Source organism: Cylas formicarius, unplaced genomic scaffold, assembly GCF_029955315.1.
Source record: "Cylas formicarius isolate icCylForm1 unplaced genomic scaffold, icCylForm1.1 PGA_scaffold_1__22_contigs__length_36826433, whole genome shotgun sequence".
Lineage (NCBI taxonomy): Eukaryota > Metazoa > Arthropoda > Insecta > Coleoptera > Brentidae > Cylas > Cylas formicarius.
This window is the reverse complement of record NW_026844264.1, coordinates 27,571,354-27,594,175: the sequence shown is the minus strand read 5'-3', so window position 1 is coordinate 27,594,175 and position 22,822 is coordinate 27,571,354. Positions and strand designations below refer to the sequence as shown.

General features: G+C 33.1%; 1 protein-coding gene across 6 annotated transcripts in view; it reads left to right on the top strand.

Annotated features, from left to right (window-relative positions):
* Positions 1–22,822, top strand: part of LOC132696665 (pleckstrin homology domain-containing family G member 5) — a 160,846-nt gene that overhangs the window by 117,236 nt on the left and 20,788 nt on the right. For all 6 annotated transcript variants that reach the window (XM_060661626.1, XM_060661625.1, XM_060661627.1 and 3 more), the window contains 7 exons: positions 3,733–3,881; positions 5,931–5,998; positions 6,362–6,505; positions 13,935–14,088; positions 20,796–20,890; positions 21,240–21,490; positions 21,555–21,641. In XM_060661626.1, the coding sequence (XP_060517609.1) occupies positions 3,733–3,881; positions 5,931–5,998; positions 6,362–6,505; positions 13,935–14,088; positions 20,796–20,890; positions 21,240–21,490; positions 21,555–21,641 (948 nt within the window). The remainder of the gene's footprint in view (positions 1–3,732; positions 3,882–5,930; positions 5,999–6,361; positions 6,506–13,934; positions 14,089–20,795; positions 20,891–21,239; positions 21,491–21,554; positions 21,642–22,822) is intronic.

Genomic DNA, 22,822 nt, shown 5'->3' with positions numbered 1-22,822 from the left:
TCCTCCTCGTTCACAGTAATAATCGTATAACGGCGGAAGTATTCGTTTGTTTAACAACTATGCAACATAAATTCTTAATTAAAAATGTTGTTTTAAATTTATAAAAGAGACGCTTCCTGCACAGGACAAAAATACAAAATGCCGAACTTAAACATAAATATATTAAGGGCTGGTATTTCGCGCATCGTAAATTGCTTTTTCGCACAGCAATTTGCCATCGCGCGCCAAAATCCCGGGAAGGATTTTTTGTTTGTTTTCGGGATCAGCTTAAATCCACTTAAAAGAGGCATTGAATTAAATTAGATCCCTGTCGCGAATTTTTCGTTGGTTATCCTTCAATGTATATTCATGGTTTCATAAAATTGTACGATTAAAAAGTCATCATTGTTATTCAAGGTTTCAATTAATTTTTTTTTCCTTGTTTTATTTATAAACAACAAAACTTTTGACTTTGTGGTTCATTTTTATTTCATCTTTCCTCTTTTTCGCAAAGTAATTTCTTAAAGACATTTTCTTTGTTCTACTTTTTCTCAGAAATATCTTACTTTGGCTACAATAAAAATCAACAATTCTTAGAATCATATAAAAACAATACTTACTGCTTTGTTATCTACATGGTTAGTTTTTTTTAATAATTATTTTTTACACTCATGTTTTCTGTATCAGTCTTGAAGTGCTTCATTAAATTGAGTTTTAATTTACTTTTCCATGAAATTTTAATCCTGCATTTCAATTTGATAATTTCGTGATTTTTACGATCTTGAATGTGGATACATTTTTCTAAGACATAAATGTAGCTTGAAGCTGCTTATAGATTCTGCCGATAGTAAATACACCGGCTGTAAACACTTTTACTTAAACTTAAACCGATTTGCCGTATTCTTATTTAAAGTATTCTGTGCTTTAAATAACGCTCTAATGAAATTAACAAGCCGCTGGTTTTGTATACCCCAAGTTTGACACCAAAATTGGGGTCACTTTGACTGACACACAGTGGCTCTTCGTAATATACCACCTTAATCCTGAATTGTCATAACTTTTTACTGTTACTATTTGTATTATATGTTGTTTTATAGGCAACCATTGTTACATTTAGTGTGCATTGTTACCAGAATACCATAAACAAGAAGAAGCTGGCGTTTATAAAATATGTAATTAGAATCTTTTTAAAGGTTTCAAAGCACACTGCCTCTATTATCACGGAATATAAGACACTATTTGCTTACGGGACTGGTCTTAAATATTTAACAGTTATCAAGTAGTTTTTCAATTCTCAGAATAGGAACTTTCTTATTGCACAAAATTGGTTTATTATATTTGTGATAAAATTTCATCTTACTTTTATGAGGAAGCCAACCTCAGAATAAAAGAAAACGACGTCGAAAACACTCCGAAAGTCGAGAGGTTCTAAAGGGGATTTGCGCAATATCCGGAACTAGATGCGATATAAATAGCCGTCTAACCGACCCGATATTACCTTAAGCCAAACGTTTAAATCATAACTGCTTTCGGTGGAAAATTCTGCTTAAAACCGATAAAGTATGCTCAAGGAACGCATCGTTTAAATTCCCATCCACAGGTTGCCCGCTGAATATGAGATATTTTTATTCCGTCTTTCTTTTTCAGAAATGCACCTATGCCTAATATTTTGCTCGTTTAAAGTGTAGAAATAAAGCTGTCATATTTTTATAGAGAAGTTTAGAACCCTATTCGATATATAAGAATAAATTCTAGGCCAAACTAATGCTTCCTGAACAATATTTTCCAATCATAGATGCTAGATATAGCTTGCAAAATGACGTTGTAGTGATGACCTTAGTTTGTCATTAATACTGAGGAACGTTTAACCCAGAATATGGCCACTAGACACAGCACAATTAATATTCTAGAATTGCAGGTCTTGCTGCAAATTTAAATTAAAATTTAATATTTATTAATTTACATCAATTTTCAATGATTCTTTTAGTTGGTTAGATTATGAATTTAATTTTGATACTAAATGAAAACGGCTTGAAACGCGTCATATGAATAAAAAAAAAACAGTTTAATAGGGACGAATTTCACAATAACACGATCTAATAAACCAAAATTCGTATGAAAATTTTTACAATTTCACTATATTGAATAGTGGAGAATTTTCCTTAGGGTTTAGCCTATACGAGATGTAAATAGCGTAAATAAAAAATCATTTCTTCTTTACGCAAATGTCATATTACGAATAATCCGAGCACCATTTCCTTTCTCAATCTCCATTTGACTTGACTCGACGCAATAATTGATTTTTATTGAATATATTACGCATTCGTAGAAACGTATGTTTGGTGATGGATATATCCCGATTTCTAGAAGGATTGCAGTGCTAATTTATGTTCTATTATCCTAAAAATTTTACCCGATGAAGCAAAATTATTTTCTCGACATGCGAAATATTAATCCATATTTTAACGGAGACAGAGAGAGAGTTTTGAACGACCTAATTGCCTTACTCAAGTATAGTTGTAAAAATTTGGTAGTATACTTAAGTGGTGACTTTTTATCGATTACAACGCAGTCGCTTCTTCAGAAAAGTAACATCACTTAACTTGTTTTAAATGAAGCGTTTTTTTTTCTTCCGTTATTGCTTTCTTATTTGTTCGTGTAATAACTAGATAGAAATTAATTAATTTTCGTATTTCTTCTCCAAAACGAAACTCTAATTAAATGTTAATTGCCGCGGAAAACTGACATTTTGAATGTAGGTGGCGAAGGTCATATCGCTATGTATATTACTTCTCTATAGAGCAGTTCTGCGTTGGAGTACACGGGCTTTTAAAATTCGCCAAGAATAAAAAATAAAGTAAGCTGATATTAGTCGCGATTTTCACTATTTTATGGAAGAAATTTATTTAGAAAGCTTTTGTGCAAGAGTTTTAATCCATTTAAAAATAATTAAATTGCTGGCTATACGCACCAATTTTATGCACTGCTATATGGAACTACACAACAAAAAATGTTGTAAATTAAAAAAAAAACGCTGACTCTGCTTCATTGGTGTTTTTTAATAAATTACTAAGACCCTATATGGTTCTATAATATCTTCTTGAAACTAACGTGTGCATGATAAATTTTATTAATTACTCTTATTAAAATAAATAATACATTTGGATTGAAAAGGATACCATTTAAATTTTAACTAACAGATAATTAAATTAGCATTAGAAAATATTATTTTCAACGTGTTTAAAATAACAATTAAATTAAAAAGTCCTTTTTTTCTGTTAGCGCTATCCTTTAACTAGAAAATCCTATTTTTCTTATAAAATATAATATTTTTATAGGAATGAAATTTGCCCCGATCTTGAATTACGGATGTTAGTCTTACTTAAAATAAAACACACATTTTTTTCAATCATACCTATTTGCCTAAAAAAGGGTTGATTTATTACAAGGTGTTCATTCTAAAGCGTATTTTTTTTCTGAGTGTACATGTTTAATAAATGCCACTTTAGTCAGGACTTTACACTAAGCGAGTTATTGAGAAAGTGTATCAACGCGTTGCATAGCATATTTTTTCTATAAGCATTCGTTTTAGGTTAGTATAAACATAATTAATTTTAAATATTTTAATAAGCTAACACGCTTTTTATAATGATAAGAGAAGTAGTTGACTTCCGTTGACTTCTGCGCGAAAGTTTTTCGTACCCAACTCACCGTTCAGATAAACTTGGGTTAAGAAAATAATTTTTGTTTTAGCGATTCCCTTTCGAAGTTGTGCGAACTTCGAAGCATCGACTTATCGACGTGCGACGCTAGACTTCAGGATAAGGAGAATAATTCCGAATCATATATCCTGTTTACACAGGACACGGCCAGTTTAGTCGGCAGACACGTTAGAATTACAGGTAACTTTTCTATCAAATTTTTATCAACGTTTTCGTAGTTACTACGTCGGTCTGGTATAAATTGACGGTAAATTTAAAGTCACTTTGGAAATTAATATCCAATTTTCCGCGAAATTGCTAGATTCCCCGTTTATAAAACTAAATCCCATCTTTCGTATTAACGTATCGGCTGGGGTACGGGGATTCGATAGCAAACCACCGTTCAATTAGAAAACTTAATTTGCTTTGTGGCCGTCGGCGTATCTATTTTAATTTTAAGTCTGCCATCAAATTAAACACTCCAATTACATTCGGAAACTTTTTAAATTTGAGTTTCTTTAATGACTGGCCTTAAACCGGAAAACTGGCTGACTGCGAGTATTTAGGATTACCTGGTCTCTTTTTTTGTTTGCTTAGTAAATAAGAATCTAAATAAAAAATTGTATACGGTTTATTTCAGGTAAAACAAGCAAGTAAATATGAATCTCAATTTTCATTGAAAAAAATTTTTTTTGGAAACTTGAAAAATCCAAATCATATTTTGTTTTTCTTTTTAGTTATTATTGTTTCAGTGCATTATATCTCTATATGCTTTCTACCAGAATATAATGCCATTCTTGATTCGTAAGATTGAGTAAAGAAAAAATGTTTACTATAACGAATTTAAATTGAAAAGTACCCGACAACCGAAATTGGCCGATTCTTAAAATTTGCCCGTTTTAAATCTCGTTAAAAATATAATGTTTAGCTCACTTCATGATCAATAAAAAAAAGGACCAATAACTTTCTAACTTGATATCATTTACTAATTATGAGAGGGGGAGGCATAGGTTATCAAACAAGTAAGATACAGAGAATACCGTGCGTTCAATTCATCTTTTTTGTTTTTAGAGATATCAAGGTAAACAAAAAACAAAATGTAGGGTCAGTAGCCAAGTTTTTTTCCAAATGACGTATAAAACAAAACCATATCAATTTTCTGACATATAAGCCGACATATTTTTTAAATCGAACATCCTGTATGTTATATATGTGTTTAATAGAATATCTTATTCCGATTTTTTTTTTTTTTGGAGACACATAAAAAAACGCTTTCACAGAACTCATTGTAATAATGTCGTGGAACGTCGACAAAGCATTTCCGAGGCAATCAATTAGTTAAGAGACAATCCGGAAACGTTACTAAATGCAAGACATCATACAATTAGAGTGTATGAGAAATGTGTTCAGGAAAATGGTGGTCATATATAGCAGTATTTGGAATGCTTAAAGAATTTTTCACTTTAGTGTCACTTGTCATTTTTAGTGTTTTTGTTCTACTTTAATTTGTAAATAATTATCGTTGTTGCAGTGAGTAATTGTAATCGCAATAAGATATTCTATTAAACACATATATAACATACAGAAAATTGATAGTGTTTTGTTTTATACGTCACTTTGAAATAAACTTGGCTACTAATTCTACATTTCGTTATTTTTTGTTTATCTCTAAAAACAAAAAAGTTACAGCCAATTAAAATGTTATCAAGATAAAATTGAACGCACGGTACCTTAAAATGTAAACTCTTTAAAGGTCCTCTATCTTAAAAACTAAAAAAACTCTGGAAATTCTGTTTATGCTGTGTTTCATTCCACAAAGACCCCTCAAAAAAAAATTGGAAATTCTGTACACTGTGAATTTTAAAATTCACATTTTTCTACCGACCTCGAAGTGTTTTTTTTTGTTGTTATAGCAATTATCAGAAACTGTATTCTTGAATTTATTAGGGATTTTTTTTAATCTCGCTACACTACCTATATATTTATTTTCTTAACTCTCTTCCACTCACTTCGCTTGAAGAGGGCGTTAGGGTGGTTCTGGTGACCCCAAGCAAAGAAATTACTACGCTACCGTTTGTACTATCCAAAACCGTACCGGCAGACTATAATTTCTACAAGAACTAAAGAATAATTCAAATATTTAATGAATTATAATAATAATAATAATAATAATAATCATGTCACACTATTTTCCATCAATTTTATATGTTAAATGTAAAAAAAAAAACGTTAAACGCCTTTTTTTTTCAGCCAAAGACTCAAGCAATAAAAAGTATTCTGGATCGCTAAGCAGCAATCATTCCCGAAAGCAATCGGCTGTAAGTAGATTCCATTAGAGTTAGCCATATTAGTTTAGTAATTTATTGAGGAGACTGTAAATTATCCTTAGTGTGGTTGCTAATAAATCTACTCGAAATATGAAAAGTCATTTATGATTATTTAACTATGCAGTGGTTAAAATCAATACTTTAATCTATACACAATCTCCCTCTAACGCATTAACTTTAATGTTAATTCAAAATAAGCATTTCAAATACCAGAAATACAGAAAAGATACATTGGTACAAGGTTTATTGGTTGTCCAAGAGCACATGATTCATTAATTAAAGATTATAATCAGCTTAATCAGCTTACATGTATAAACAATAGTTTAAAATGTTAAATTTTCCGTGCACTTTCAGAGTTATCGTCCGCGTACCAGCAGTTTTTTCAATTCAAGCACAGAAGAGCAGAATACAGTAAGCTCAACACTATCTCTCCACGAAGGTGATCAAAGCAAAAGGCAGATAAAACAACGCCTAACGGCATTTTTTGGAAACAGTAAGGTATGTTTATGGTCGAAGCCACTTCGCTCTTTGTTTTTATTAGGCTCGGGGGATACGTGAATATGCAAGTTAATGAGGTAACATGATAAGGTTTTTGTTATAAATCTATACACAATAGAGTCAATAGATGTTTTGAATACATCATTTTCCTGGCTTTGTTCTAAAAATGTTGTGTGCGCTTTTATGATTAAAATGTCTACGCATTGGTAAATTGTTTCTTAACGTATGCAGTGTGCCCGTTTATGACTATTTATGTTAATTTTTTTTGTCCATCCCAAGTTTTATATAGAAGTGAATCTCTTATTTGCGATTTTTTTCTTTTCACTGTGCAGGTTTCTACGACATGCCATATGAAACACTCTACAAGTAAGTTTTCGTTTTCCTATTCATTGCTATAAGTGATGTGTTCAAAAAATAAGGTTACTTTTGTAATTGGGCGGACAGTTCGCATGTTTACTTTTTTATTGTGAGGCAGAAGCGTTAGACGTGTTTTGTGTGCTCGGCGATTTTCTGCTTTAGAAATAAATGGAATAAACAATTTGCATAAAATTTGGTGTTAAAAATGGAATATAGTGCTGCAAAACACTTGAAAAAAGATGTTTATAAGTGGTACAAGCTGTTCCAAGATGGCCGATGATGAACCTCGCTCTGGACGTCCCAGCACATCAATAACTAATGAATGCGTTGAATTTGAAGGAAGGGACCGTCGAAGGAGCATCGTGCAAGAGCTATTAAACGATGTCAATGATGATCCTGATATGCTCAAAAAAGTCATAATTGGTGACAGATCATGGTTATGATGTCGAAATTAAAGCTCAGTCGCCTCAATGAAAGAACCCAGAATCGCGAATACTGAAAAAAACACGTCAAGTTCGATCAAATGTCAAGGTTCTGCTTACTGTTTTCATTGATTATCGTGGCGTAGTACATCAAGACCACAAGGTCGTATGGACAATAAAAGTTATACGCTGTTTGTAGAAAACGTCCGGAATTGTTTGAAAACCCTTCATAGATTTTGCATCACGAAATGCACCTGCTCACTCATCATTACTCAAACTTTTTAGCCTAGAACAAAACCACAATCATGGCTCAGCCACCATATTCACCGAATATGACCCCCTGCGACTTTTTTCTGTTCCAAAAACTCAAGGAACCCATGAAACGAAGGAGATTTGGAACGATTGAAGAGATAAAGGAAAAAGTGCCTTCCAGAAGTGGGGGCGAGGGAATACTTTAAATGGGACCACATTAATTTTGATGAATAAATAAATACGATTGATAAAACTTAAAAGTCACCTTACTTTTTGAACGCACCTTGCATTTTTCAAACGAACTTTGCAGTTACGCCTCTTGTCATGCCAATTCTGCTGCAGATTTGTGGTAAACACTCACTTCCCTGTAATCATTACAATGGATAAACTTCAAGTTCTCGATGATCGAAGAGGAGTTCTTCTCATTTGACTGCACATTGTATTTCAGATTAATAATTCTCCGATCTCCACCTGCAATATCACCACTCCAATTACGTAGCAAAAAATACTAAAAAAGTTTTTTTTCCATCTCGAGAAGCAACTACGTAACATTTTATTCATAATCGTTATTATTTTGTCATCAGTTAACTCTCAGACAAAAGAATTTTGTCGAAATCGCAATTTAGTGACTCCATTTGGACCTAAGATAGGCATTAATATTGAATTAAGATGTTATTAAGAAGCCGTCGAGTAGCGAACGATTACTTACAGCTTTCAATTTTACTAATGAATTTTTGTTTTCGCACAACGAACGTTAACGAAAGTTAATCAGACGATGAACGGATTCGTCGGCAAATCTCATTTGGAACTGAGACGACCAGTTCACAAGCTGCCGGTTTCATAATTAAAACTTTGTTGTTGAGATTGTTTATTTGGACTATATCTATCTCCCAGTTTCAGTATTCAATTTCTACGTTCTGTGAACTACCTCTTAATAGAAACCGGTATCTTATAATTGTGTACTAATTACCTACTTGTTTTAAAGAGTAACGAAAAAAAAATAGATTTTTGATATCTTTTTTTAAAATCTGACAATAATTTTCAATTTTAATTTTTGGACAGATATAAGTATGGAAGGTAACGTTTTTATCTATCTCTAGTTAATTAATTAGGTTAGAGACATATATTGGGCAATCTTACCAATCCAATAATTTATCTTCACGGTAGGTTCTCTCTCTAAGAGGGACGCAACTTATTATCCTAAACATTAAACAATTATCAATAACATTGAATAACATTTCGGTAATACGTTCAATTTTTTTCCAAATGTTGATCCGTCAATGGTAACAGCATTATAGAAAAGTGACGCAAAATTTGATATAAGGGATATTAATCATAATGATTCTTGTTTTTCGCTTGTTGCTTCATATAAATGGGAAATGCGATGTACACCGTGTGCCAAATAAAACGATCCAATGAATGATCTAGAAACCCATATGAGGTACGAAAAAATGTTTCTTACAAAAGTTCCTTAAGATTTAAAATATTATAATTTTGTTGATACAGGGTATCCCAAAAGTGTCCCTGACATCAACTTTGTTATTTTAAACCGAACACCCTGTATATGTCGAAATTTTTTGAATCTTCGTTAAAATAAAGGTCACTTTCTTAAGAAATTCCTATTCGAATTTTGCATATTTTAGGCAGAAATTGAGGATATGTGTCCTTTTTTTTTCATATAAAATTGTGTTGTGATTTCACTGATCCAGGTATTGCAATGAAAATTTGACCACAGACTAAAAAGATGAGGCACTACTCGATCAGTTTGACAGAAGCGCCTCGGCGTATACAGGGTATCCCAAATAGGTGGTGCCGTTTTGGTTTGGTTGGAAAATCTTGAGATTTTCAAATAGAACACCCTATATTTTTATTAAGATTTCAATTCGAAGATAAAAAGTAACCTAAGTTTGTAATTGATCTTATATTTAAATTTTTCATACTTTTTGAGATATTCGAGCTTTAAGCTAACACCCGTATAAATTCGTGTTGTTGAATTCTGGAGTATTATATCTTTAAAAGAAGTAGTGTCGTGTTTTCGCTATTAAAAAATATATAATATTGCCAGCAAGTGAACTAATGTGGGACAGAATTTAGAATTTATAATTTAATCTTAAACCTCGAATATATCAAAAAATAAGAAAAATTTAAATATAAGGTAAATTACGAACGTTGCTTGTTTTTTGTCCTAGAATTGATATCTGAATAAAAATATAGGGTGTTCGGTTTTAAAACATTGAGATGTTGTCAATTAAATTCGCCAAAATGGCACCACCTATTTGGGACACCCTGTATGTCTAAGTTGAACCCATATGTCAAACTGATTGACTAGTGCATCATCTTCTTAGTCTGTCATCACGACACAATTTTATATGCGTCAATCAAAATATGAAAAAAAAACATAATTTCAATTTCTGTCTAAACTATGCAAAATTCGAATAGGAATTTTTTAAAAACGTGACCTTTATTTTAACCAAGGATTATAAAAATGTTAAAATATATAGGGTGTTCCATTTAAAATAAGAAAGATGATCTCGTTGGGGGGACACTCTGTGTCAATAAAATCACAATAATTTAAATCTTCAGAAGAGTACAAGAAGCTTTTTTACGAAAGTTTTTCTCGTATCTCCTATGGGTTTCCAGATCCTATAGTTTTATTTGGCACACGGTGTACACGTTTATTAATATTTAAAAAATAAACCTCATAATAACGTAACTTCTAAAAAATTGAAATAAAACGCATAGATATTGATATACTTTGACACTCAAAATGTTTAAGCTTTTCCTAATGTTTTAAAAAATAATTTTGTTAGAAAATAGCAGTATGTATTTTGTTTCGAAGCATTTATTTCCCCAAGTACTTAAAACCCATATTTTGAAAAAGGGAATAATTTTTTAGGTAAATATAGTTACAAATTTACATTATTAATTAACATCAGATTGTTACCGTCAAAAATAGTCAAAATAAAGCTACCCATTCAGTTCATGGGAGCACAAGATTTACCATTAAAAACCCAAATAGGTAGAAAAATTGAGAAATAATATAAAACAATCTCCATTACGCTTTGCTTCTATTTGCTTTAACGTGTATGAAAAGGAAAATAATCGCTATTGCTATCTGCCTTCCTTTAAATAAAAGTTGACTCACAAAACGGGTATTGGGCGTATTAGGGAAAGCATTCCAGTTCGGAATAAAACGGGTGAGCACGTTTCTATAAGGAAAAAAATGTTATTTCTTCATGATCCCTCCGACCGGTCCTTCCGCGTTATTTTAATGAGCATCCCCCAGTTTTGTGGTAAGCGCCTTATATAAAACAATTTTATCACCCGTCGTTAATTCATCTCGCTCGTTAATCTTACAAAGCGGGAGCGGCTCTCGCTGACTTAAATGTATGAGTTTTTTCATACGGTTGCACTGGAAAGAATTTAAATTTTAATACTAATGTGAAAATTGCCTCATTGCCAAGTCTCCGTGAAATTAAAAATGAATAAACAGCGATCGATTCTCACGTAATTTACGAAAATATCAAAAGTTCAATTCCGGAACGTGCTGGGATTCATATTCGGAGGGACAAGACAAGAAAGTGCCTCGTATTCACCCAATATTCCAATATTCGACGAATATTTAATAATTTTTGTTGGGACTTTTTCACTTTTTGTTTTTTAAATCAACTTCTGCGGGCGGGGATTTTGTGTTTTGCAATCAACCAGCGGAAATGTGTTTGTACATGCAGCATCATACGGGATATTTTTTAATTAAACTTAACCAAGAATTTTCGAATTGGTGCTTCAAATTCGATAAAAAAAATAATGCAGATAGGCGATTTACCTGTCAGAAATCCCATTATTCGCAAAAAAATAAATAAAATATCCAAGTAACTATCGAAAATAACAAATAAATTGTAAATAAAAAAAAAAGAACAGACTGAAATGTGTTGAAATGAGTTAAGGAGAAAATGATGTCATAGAGGATAGTAGTAGACACACCTAAATTCTTCATCCCCCGTCTCTCGGGATAACGAAATTTCACCGCTGACTTACAGATGATTCTTGTCTTTTTTTTTTATTGCCAACTAACCTTAGAGCTACTAAAACTTCTCCTTGGAGCTACGTTCTATATCTTGTTTGGTTTATCATATAAACATCTTCACAAAAAAAAATCATTTCTATTGCTAAGTTATTCGAGTTATTGCCAAGTTTATGAAGCAGGAGTCACTTAGAACTTAATGAGTAATAAGAACAATTATTTATAGAGTTGCTGATTTATACTTAAAAGTTTAGATGTAATGACTCTCCATGCATTGGCTAGGTTAGGTTTTAGTGACTCTTTTCAAAAATAATCTGACTAATTGTCATAATAATTGTAGCTCTAGTATAAGATTCACATATGTAAACTACTTAGTGCATAGACTTACGTATGTCTTGGTATCACTATTTGAAATAAAACATTTCTTCATACATTGTTTAACTACATTTGCTAAAAAAAAATTTTTTTGATAAGTTTTTGTGTGATTTTTTTTTGTATTTAAGGCAATCGCATTCTGATGAGGTACCCTGTATACCATTGACCATTTATGACCTTTAAAGGTTACGATCACAGCATATTAATTAATTAACTGTAGTCTGTGCTTTGCGGTTGTCATACAATTCTTTCGTGCTCCTGTTAATTAAGTTAAAAGAATCTCCGGCGGTATTAAGTTTGGCCGGAGTGCGGTCATATAATTCTTGTTTAGAGAAACAAATAATGGGAGAGCGTGACCCTTGGAAACGTGGACTTTATTATTCTCCGCCTTGATATTTGTCTTGGCCGGATTTATCTTCTATCCGAGCTAAATGGGCTGCTAGGCGTTTGTTTTGCTAAAATAACTGGTCTAGGCATGAACAACGTGCTCAATAGTAGTGATATATCGAACACTGGATAACGGTGACCAACGAAATAAATAATTCATTAAAAATAAAGGACGAGTTCACCGAGCAAATGCCCAACCGTATCAACATACTTGACAAATGTTTTGTTTTCCTGGACAGAGAATCTGAAGTTACAAAAATATTTATATATATTAAATAAGTAGTCTACCGATACCAATAAAATACGTGAAATAAAATATTAATCGTATTTGCATAATGAATAATAATATGCATATGGTTTTAAATCTTCAGTTGTAATGAAATTAATACTGATTGCTATAGGGAACGGATATGATTCGCCAAGTCAGAGATTAGGAGATTCGCACAGACTGATCTTTCTGTTCGTGCATCCTACACTTGGGGGTGTCCAATCTGAATTGCTAATTGTTAAAATACCTGCGACCATCATTTTCCTGGACATAGTCAAGTACTGTATGGCTGCTGTTTCGTTTGGATAGTTCAATAGGTTCCTAGCTAGGCAGCAGTTTTATTTTTCATCCCATTGCTTTGGAAATTTTTTCCGGAAATTTTCCTTTTTCCAACTCTTTTCATGACTGACTTCGCCAGATCGACAGAAGGTTGAGTTCCTATAAAGCAGCCGGCAGCTATCCTGGCCATGGAGTCGGCGGTATAATGTCCTTTGCGTTCAGCAAAAAAGAACACCTCGTTAGAAGCACTTATACCAAGTAACTCCGCAGTTAGACCCTCAATTAGGCACTGTAGTACTACTATATGTTCAAAATGTCACCGATCAAATATCAAAGTTTCTGAAAAAAAACATAACAGTCAAATTAGATTCTCTATTTGTTCTAAAATTTCCCAATATCCACGATCGATTAAAGGTACAATTCCTCTCAAGAGAATAAATACACTATACCTTCTAGCTGTGATAAAAAACATATCGGAAAATGGTCTAAAAATATCAACCAGACAAAAACGCCGATTGGGTTAAAATAATTGTGTTTAACATTTTCTTATATCTAAAAAAAATCGGAAGTGTATCGAAATTATTAAACATAATAACAGAAAACACGACATAGATTTATCACTCCACTTGCCATGGCAAGTATTTAAGGTGCAAGGTGCAATCAGAAGTTTAACATCGTAACACGTCATTTTTGACACTCCGGATCTATGCTCAAATAAAACTGGGCACCCTTTTTATATACTGTTAAAAATGAAAACTACTTCGAATGTTTGATTTGACTTAGACAACGTTTCTTTAACAACTGTAAGCTAGTTTCAAGTTAACTATGTGTTTACTAGAGTGTTGTGAATCGCCAGGTATCTCTGTACACACTTGTCAAATACCATTTTGCATTAATTTCCGATATTAGAATCACCGTTTTAAGGCGCAGCACGTAAGTCACGTCGAAACTATTAACAAGTTTATCGCTACGCAGTGAGTTATTTGCGTATCCCCCCGAGGCACATAAACAAACAAAACTACTGGGGCGTGATTTACAGCAAATTAATAAATGATTATCTCGCAGGACACCAAGTACGAAGTTGTAATAGACCAGTTGGACAGATATAGCAAACAAGGGATACCGCAGAACGTAAATTATCCTCAAGGGCAATGCGAATCGGTCGACGCTTTGTACAAACTTGAAGAAGACTGGCGTGACATTATCACAGATTATGGGGGTAAGTGACGTATCTCGGAAATACCGATTGATATATTTCGAATTTGCATAACTTCGTTATCAAGTGGCGTGAAACATTTAGTGACTTCTTTGAACTATTAGAGCAATATGTTTTATATTCTGTGATACCTGAAAGATGGGCTGCCCTAATAAAGTCGGAAATATTTTGTTTATTTTTGTTTCGATAACAATTTATATCTGATGGCTATTTCTGTATACGGGATACAGTTTGTTGAAAGTTGAATCCCAGCAAATATGAAACTTGGATTATTTAATATATATAGGACAAAAAATCGCCCATTCGTTTTGAAAAGAAGATTAGGGTCAACCCAAAGCTGCCTCTGGATTCAGAACATCGTTTTACACCATTAAAGCATTAAAGAGTGGTAGTATTGACGTAAGATTTTCAACATGTGGGGCAACATCGTTAATACTAACTTATTTAGGCTTTTTTAAAGCTCTTTATTTGTGTTTTATTTAATATAAAATTATACGAATGTGCACTTCCAAAAGAAAAATTCCAATAATGGGCCAATCGGTGTCCTGGTAAGATTTTTCTTAGTACTAGTAATTTTAATTATTGATTTTGTGATTTTTACACTAATACACTAATATTTTCTATTAAATTATTTAAATTTTCATAGCTGGAAGCAATGGCATATCTAAAAAATTCACATTATTTCGTTCACACATTCTACGAGGGACACTTGAAAACTTTCCAACCTCACCCTGAAGATGGCGGCACCAGTTACTAAAAGCTATTGACCCGGAGTTTTTAGTTGATAGTCGTTCGAGTCAGTCGATGTGATTATTTTCGTCACAATGGAAAGAATACTCATTTCTTTTTTTTCAAAGCTCTTATAAAATGTTTGTTTTCGAAAGGCAATACGACTATTCAGATTAAAGTTGAGTTGGAGTGTATGGGAACTCTACACCGTCATTTACGACAGTGAAATTTTTTGCAGCTGACGTCCAAAAACTGTTATTATTGCTAAAGTTCATCAAATAGTCGAATTAAAGTGAGAAACACAGCAGAGGGTATGAAAATATCCGAACAACGGGTTTGTCACATTTTAAATCAAGATTTAAGCATGAAAAAGATGTCCGCGCCTTGGGTGTCGGATTTACTCACGTTAAACCAAATACTTGTTCGAATGAACGTTCCAACGCTGTGTGAGCGTAGTTTGGGCGCAATAAATCCGAGTGTTGGCGTCGATTAATTACTGTAGGTGAAACTTGGATACACCATTATTCGGCCTTATCAAAAATACAGTCAAAACAGTGGACTGCGAAGGGGGAAGTGACTCCGAAAAAGTCTAGGAAAGTGATAAGGAGAAATTATTATTAAATTATAGGAGCATACTACGCATCATTACGTGACAAGCTGAGAACAGAAATTTTGGAAAAACGACCACATTTGCAAAAAAAAATCCTGTTTCACCAAAACAACATGCCGTCTCATGCGTCGGGGGTTACTATGGCGAAAAAGCACGAATTACAGCTTGAACTGATTGATCATCCGGCTTACTCAATAGATCTAGCTCCAAGCGACTTCTTTTTGTTGCCTCATATGAAAACTGTGCTCGGAAGACAAAAAATTTCGTCATATGTAAAAAACACTGTGTACCATTTTGACAGGTTCGAGAGATGAGAGAATCGCTGGGAGAAGTGTATAGTGTAACAAGGAGGCTATGTAGAAAAATAAAAAATATAGTAAAAAAATATTTTGTAATATTGTTGAATCAGAAACTTTTCAAGTTACCCTCGTATTGATAAAAAAAGCTTGAAATTGGTTCAATATTCATTCGGCCTATAATGCCATTGTAGCAAAAACGAAATTTAAAATGTTTGTTGATTGTTTGCTAAAAAATTAATGAAATAGTTACCATAGTTATTTATTTCACATACACTAGGCGTAAATTTCAATGTAATGCCTCGTTTCGTATTTTTCGTCCGCGCCGCATGATAGTCGAAATTAGGTCGCTCCATAAGTTTTATACGAAAGAGCAATCGTAAAGTTTTGCTGTCGTCGCCCATATACGCGGAATTGTTGTTGAAATATACTGGGAAAACTTAACTACCTTTCGTTATTATCTATAAAATTTATGTCCGGATTGCCGTTTTCATTGAGTTGTTAATGTACATTTACGACACATCAACCGTCCATGAACATCTAATTGAAGTACTCTATATTGTTAATATAACGTCGGGGATTCGGTTAAATTAGGGTGATATCTTTTTATGAAAATAGCAACGGACGCATAAAGCCGTATGCTTGACTGGTCGGTCGCTTGCGGATATAACAGTTCCTGCATCGGTTTGCATCAATTAACAATATTTCCAACATATTTTTTTTATGAACTGTACAAGCACTTACCTTTTTCATAATCCAAAATCAACCAGCAACGATTACACAAATATAATTGTTTATTAGGGATAACACTTATGGCAGCAACATAGTACTGTAAGTCAAAGGCGAATCGTTTTTGATAAAAAGCGAGTATTTATCTAAATAGATTCTAGAAATAATGAAAAGTTTTTTTCACACTAGCCATTTTGAAAGCACTCGAGTTCTGTATAGCAAGCATGTGTTAACAAGCACAGTTCTTTTTACCCTTTACCAGTTTGTTACTTTTTGACGTATCTATTCAAATAAAAGGGTGGGGGTGATTCAATGTTTTTTTTTAATAAACACCTATAACTCCTGTACGACTGAACATCTTTTAACAAACTTGGTCCCGTTAAAAATACTTTCATTGTTCTATCAAACGCGTCTTACATATAATATATCGAGTTCTTAGTGTTCCCGCTAGAACGCGTTCTTTGATATAATGACAAAAAAATGCAAAATTCCATAAACGTGTAAAAGCAATAAAAATGTTGTAAAATGATACCTAAACCAAAACTAACTAAACTAAACTAACCAAAACTAATGCTTCCTAAAATGTTCCATCACATTCAATGCCTTGATGAAGCCGCTCAGGCATGGAAATTACAGTAGCTTCAATTTCTGGTCCTGAAATGCTGCGAATGGCCTCTTGAATTCGTATTTTCATGTCGTCTACCGTTTTTGTTGGAATTTGCTAAACAATATCTTTTAACCGAACCCACCAATAGAGTCCAAACAAGTGACGTCTGAGGAACGGCGTGGTCAAGGAAATAGACTTCCTCGTCCAATCCACGTCTGGTGATATTTTTGATCTAAATCTTCTCGCACATTTATTAAAAAATGTGAGGGGCAACCATCTAGCTGCAAAACATATTTTGCCGTAATTTTAGCGGCACATCTTCTAGTAAAAGAGGCTATTGGTTTACGAGAAAATCACGAGCACCTTACCATTTAGTAGTGGTTGATCAAAGAAATAGGGACCCAGGATGGCACACCATACAGAGTCCAATGGCCTTGATATTGGACCCCGCGCAACCAGTGAACATTGTTGTGAGACCAGTAATTAAGGGAATGATTATCACTAAAGTGACCTCATATGTCCAAAGAATTTCGTATAAAAAGTCTCTCTCTATTTTCCCTACTCATACCCAACATTCAGTGAAGATGACCTCTATCTAGCCGACGGTCCAAGTCTTCGTCATTAAGTCCGAACAAACACAAATTACACCCAAGACTCCCCGTGGGAATCGAACCCCAACCTCCGGCAAGTTCGAGTTGGCAGGTCAATGCCTTACCAACCGAGCCATCCTCGGTCTCTAACTTATCTGTACTTAATAAACGATAATAGTATGTTATGCGACAAGTATTGTCCACGTCGCTTTACCACGTCAGTTTCGTTTCCCACGAATCCGAGCCACTTCGGACATTTCCGGGATTTTACCGCACGGGTTTGGGAGCAATAGGATGTTTTCGGAGATATTTCCCACGCTTTGAATTTTGACGTTTGTCAATTCTGACAGTCATGTCAGTAAATGTTTTGCGAAAATGTACCAAAAAACTAACGGTCATAGAAAAAGTATAGTATGCAACACCTTCGGTAAACTTTTTAACTCACTCGTTTATTAAACACTCGCTCCGCTCGTGTCAAATAAACTCGTGAGTCAAATGCCGTTTACCACACTTGTTGCATAATATACTATTCTGAATGGATCTTGAAAAATAAACGAATAAATAAGAAAAATTAACGGTGTAATATCGACTTTTTCAAATTGTATGGTACTTATATTGTTCTTTCTTGGATATTTATGCCCAGAAATAAGATATCAAAATACCTAGATAGACAGATATTTTTATGGAAAAGTCATATCATTGCATTTAATTTTTTTGAAAATTTTCCAATCGTCTGTTATAACATCAAAGAACACGCTCTAAGAACTAAGAACTCTTAACATATTGCAGGTAAGATGGGGTTGATGGAGCAATAAAAACTTTAACGAGATCAAGTTTGTTAAAATCCGTTAAGTCGTTTTGAAGTTAAAATTGTTTGCTTAAAAAAATTGAATCACCACCACTTTATTATGATAGATACTTCAAAAAGTATTCAACAAAAATTACTCGTATAAAGCCAAAGGATTATAGTGTAAAATTAATTTTAAAACTTAAAGATGGCCGTTACACCCCCTAGCGACCATCTTGAAAATCTAAAAATATTTTTCATGATCTTCTTTTGACCACTTTCATAATTAAATTTTTTACCGAAAATCTCTATGACGAATAGTTTTTAAGATACATCATTGCCTTTCATTTTTATCTGGCCAACCTGTACTTATAGTTAATATAAATGTAATGCATTCAATCTATTCAATTGGGTTCATATAAAATGTAAAGAGAAATTTTCGTTATATATGCTTAAAAACAAATATTATTCGAGCATAATTTCTGAACTTGTTTTGATATAAACAATCCAACCCTCGTAGAACCTAATGCGTAAATGGTAAGTTTTGGAAATCTGTACCCAGAAGTAACTAATCGAATTTCACACCTCAACGCCACATTATGAAGATAAGGGATTTGTATTTGCTAGATGGCCGATTCTAATATATAAACTTTTTAAAAACTTTAAAAACGTTGCATTATAAAAGAAGAATCACTGAGTAAATAGTGCATTCAGTAAATACAAAATCAAACATAACGCCCGTCTGACAAATTTGACAAAATTTCGTATATAAGGTCCACAAAACTTTTAAGAGGGCGCTCAACGCGAATCATTCTGTATGTAGTATATACAGAATGATACAAGACCAGGACACGTTGTTTAAGGAAAATGAGAGGATCGTATCCAAAATTTCATAATTTTACGATGTAAAATGTAGTCAGCGATACGACTTTCGGTCAAAAGATTAGCATCACATTTAAATATTTTAATGATACGAAATGTATAGGGTGGGCCATGTGTATCTTAGGGCACTACCTTTTCTCAGAAACTATATGGAATAGAGCCAAAATCTAAGTACAAAAGTTAGTGGGGGTATTCAATTTATTTTAATCTTACAGGGGGTTTCATTTTTCGTGGGCGAGTATCAACTTTATTGTTTTAAATGTTACGCCTGGTATATTACTTCGTTTTTGAATTCTACACAAAATTCTATACATATTTTGTGTATAATATTCTATACCCAAGTGTAAGTTTTTACATTTTTTATTTGGAAAATGACGTTTGCAAAAAGTAAAATATCTGCCAATTTCTTCATTCGGAAGCATTTATTGTTTCACTTAAGTAAGTTTTGTTGTAGAGAAAGGACTGGAATAACGGATTTCATAAGAAATTTTGCATACATAATAATACAGGGAACGCGAAAAATAAGATTAAAATTGAAATTTAAAAAAAATGCCAAAAAACTTATATTATATACATATTATATACATCGAAAATTAAGGCAATTTTATATAAAGTTTTATATACCTAATATTTTTACGTTTTGAAATATTTCCTTTTAAACATTTGTCTATCACAATTAATATGCTGTTGCCATTATAAGTTCAGTTAGTGTAAGGTGGCTATGACGACGTTTAAACAAAACAAGTGCTAGAAGGCTGCTTGCGTATTATGTTTACCACAGAGGAAAAGATTGACATGTTAGAAAGGTAGGGTAAGGCTCTTGGAGATTATATTAGAAAATTTACATTAAGGAGAAGCCCCAAAAAAAAGGTCTTCGACAGGATTTACCAACACTTTAGAATATATGGAACTTTGAAGAAAGAAAAAATAGACGTCGTCATATTTGAAAAAATGAAGGGCAACTTAATATTTTGTTGCATTTTGCAGAGACCCCTGAAGATTTACCCCAAAATGCGTCTTTTTTAGTAGTTAATTTTAGTATTAAGTGTCGTTTGGTCATAAGTTTACTCCGAAAAATACAAATTACACAATTAAAAACTAACATCTGCCTTTTCAAAAACAGAACTCAATTTTTTGATCGAGTTCTGGCAGCTTGGTTCGAAATTTCCTATGTTAATCCGTTCGAACATAATTTTTTTGTTTTATAACGGTCTAGGTCTGTTTAAAATTCGAATAACTCTAGCTGGAAAATGTTTGAGCGGAAGTAAACTAATTATACATGCCTCACGTTTTCGGTTTTATATACCGCAAAGGCCTTATCGAACGTAAAATTGCCTCGTTTGTATGATAAATACTTTGGCGTCGCTGCGTATAATATTCTTACGCTAACGTAAACAAAATGGTTTACATAATATGAACTAGTCGAGAGGAGAATTCTGGAATGCGGCAAAGCTGAGGTTGCTGTGTTTTTCCTTTTCAGAACTAAACGACAAACAACAGCAGCAGCAAACGGCGTTATGGGAACTTATCAAGACTGAAGTCGCCTATATCAAAACATTGAAAGTAGTGACGGATGTAAGTATCAACGTACCAAACGTTTTTATATTTTAAAGTGAAATTCGCTGGTGTTAACTACGCATCCTCTACACAATTTCTGGAGTTCTAGCTTTTAAGTATTCCATGAACCGATGAATAGTTTTATTCTATTAAAAATATAACTTTTCGATTCTATCAATATCGGATTCGTGCGGTTTCTTTCAAATTTTATTCATTTGAAACAGGCCCCACTTCTATGTGAACCCGCGCTTTTGAGAATGTGATTATATTTGTTCCATTTGGGTAATATATTTTTCTTAATCCAAAAATAATGTTAAAAAATATATTTTGATTACTTGAAGTGTAGTGACGAAATCTTTTGTTCCAGTTATTTCTGGGTTGTCTTAGAGATTTGCAATCAAAAAATCTATTCAAAGAGATCGACACGGAAAAACTATTCTCGAACATAACCGAAATACTCGATGCCAACGTGGTTTTCTGGAGGAACACCCTCTTTCCTCTGGTACGAGATATGAGGAAATATAAGAGGCCCGCCTGCCTCGAGAACATGCTGGAGGGATTTTCGAAAATTCACGACACATTTCAGCCATATTACAAATACTGCGCGGAACAGTCCAGGTAAAAAAATAATTGTATGTACGCAAGTTTGACGAATTCGAAAAAACAGTGTCTTTCTTTTCAGATGTCAACATTATTGTAGAGAAAATCTGGAAAGCGAAGTTTTCACGGCATATCTAACTTGGTGCGAAAGCCAAAAAGACTGCAATAGGTAAATTCTTTATTTTCCTTTGGGTATGGGTATTCGTTTAAAGTGTTTTCTCACAAGGTTGATCAATCCTAATATCTCGAATATAATCGTCCAATATAGTTTTAAAGAAATTTCTATATGCTACCCAAATAAAATAACGTATCTACTCAAACCTGGGGATAGTATATTTGCCAGGGTAATACTCCTAATTTTGCCAAAAGAAATGTTTTCCCAATTTTAGTTTGGTAAGTCAATTTAATAGGACATCAGTGGTTTTAAAAAATTAATTGCCGGGTTAAATTAATAGTATTATTTTTGTGTGCCAATAACAACTAAATAATAATTACTTTAATTAAATATCCAAAAAGAAAAGGTTTTTGTTTCGTTAGGGTATTATCGATTGATTTGATAGAATTTATTTTGATTAAGGTGAGAATCAGGGAGTCTCATACAATTACATATATTAATATTTTTCGAAGAACGTGTGGTTTGCTATAACTGTTCCATGTATCCATGTATCCGTATATAGAGGCCCTACTTAATGCTGGTGGTACACGAATTTTTAAAGCGGAAAGGAATTTTAAAAATATGGGGATGGCCCATTTAATGGGCGCATCAATTTTTAACGTACTAGGGCCACTATATCATCTAATAGCTATATGGTTATGACACATTGGTGACGTCCATATCTAACGGATAGCGGATCCTTTGTAGCGCCAGAGCGTATTCTCTGCAGTTTTAATATTTCCACATCAAATAATTAAAATCAACGAATAAGAGAAGTCAACTAGGGTATGGACCAGCTAATTAATGAACTAAAATTTGTTGATTTGCAATATCACGCTGTTTGTAGTTATTTGTAAACTAAACGGCACCTTTCGCAAGCTGGTTTGGTAGTGAAATTCGGTAAATGAATTAATATTGTCATCTAAGATCCCATTGTATCGTCGATATTGCTATTGTTTTATTATTCCTAGGTAAGTATTGTTTAAAAATCAGTGGGAGAACTGGTAAGGAACAGAAATAATTAACCAATTAATGTTATTCCTTTTGAACTGAGAGATAGACCAAGTTTTCGAAGAACACGATATATAGGCGTTTCCTTCACTTCGGAAAATTAACTCCTTGTTACTGTACGAAAAGTCAAAATTAAATTACCTTCCAAACAACGGTGTAACGAAAGATTCCGAAATAATAACGTA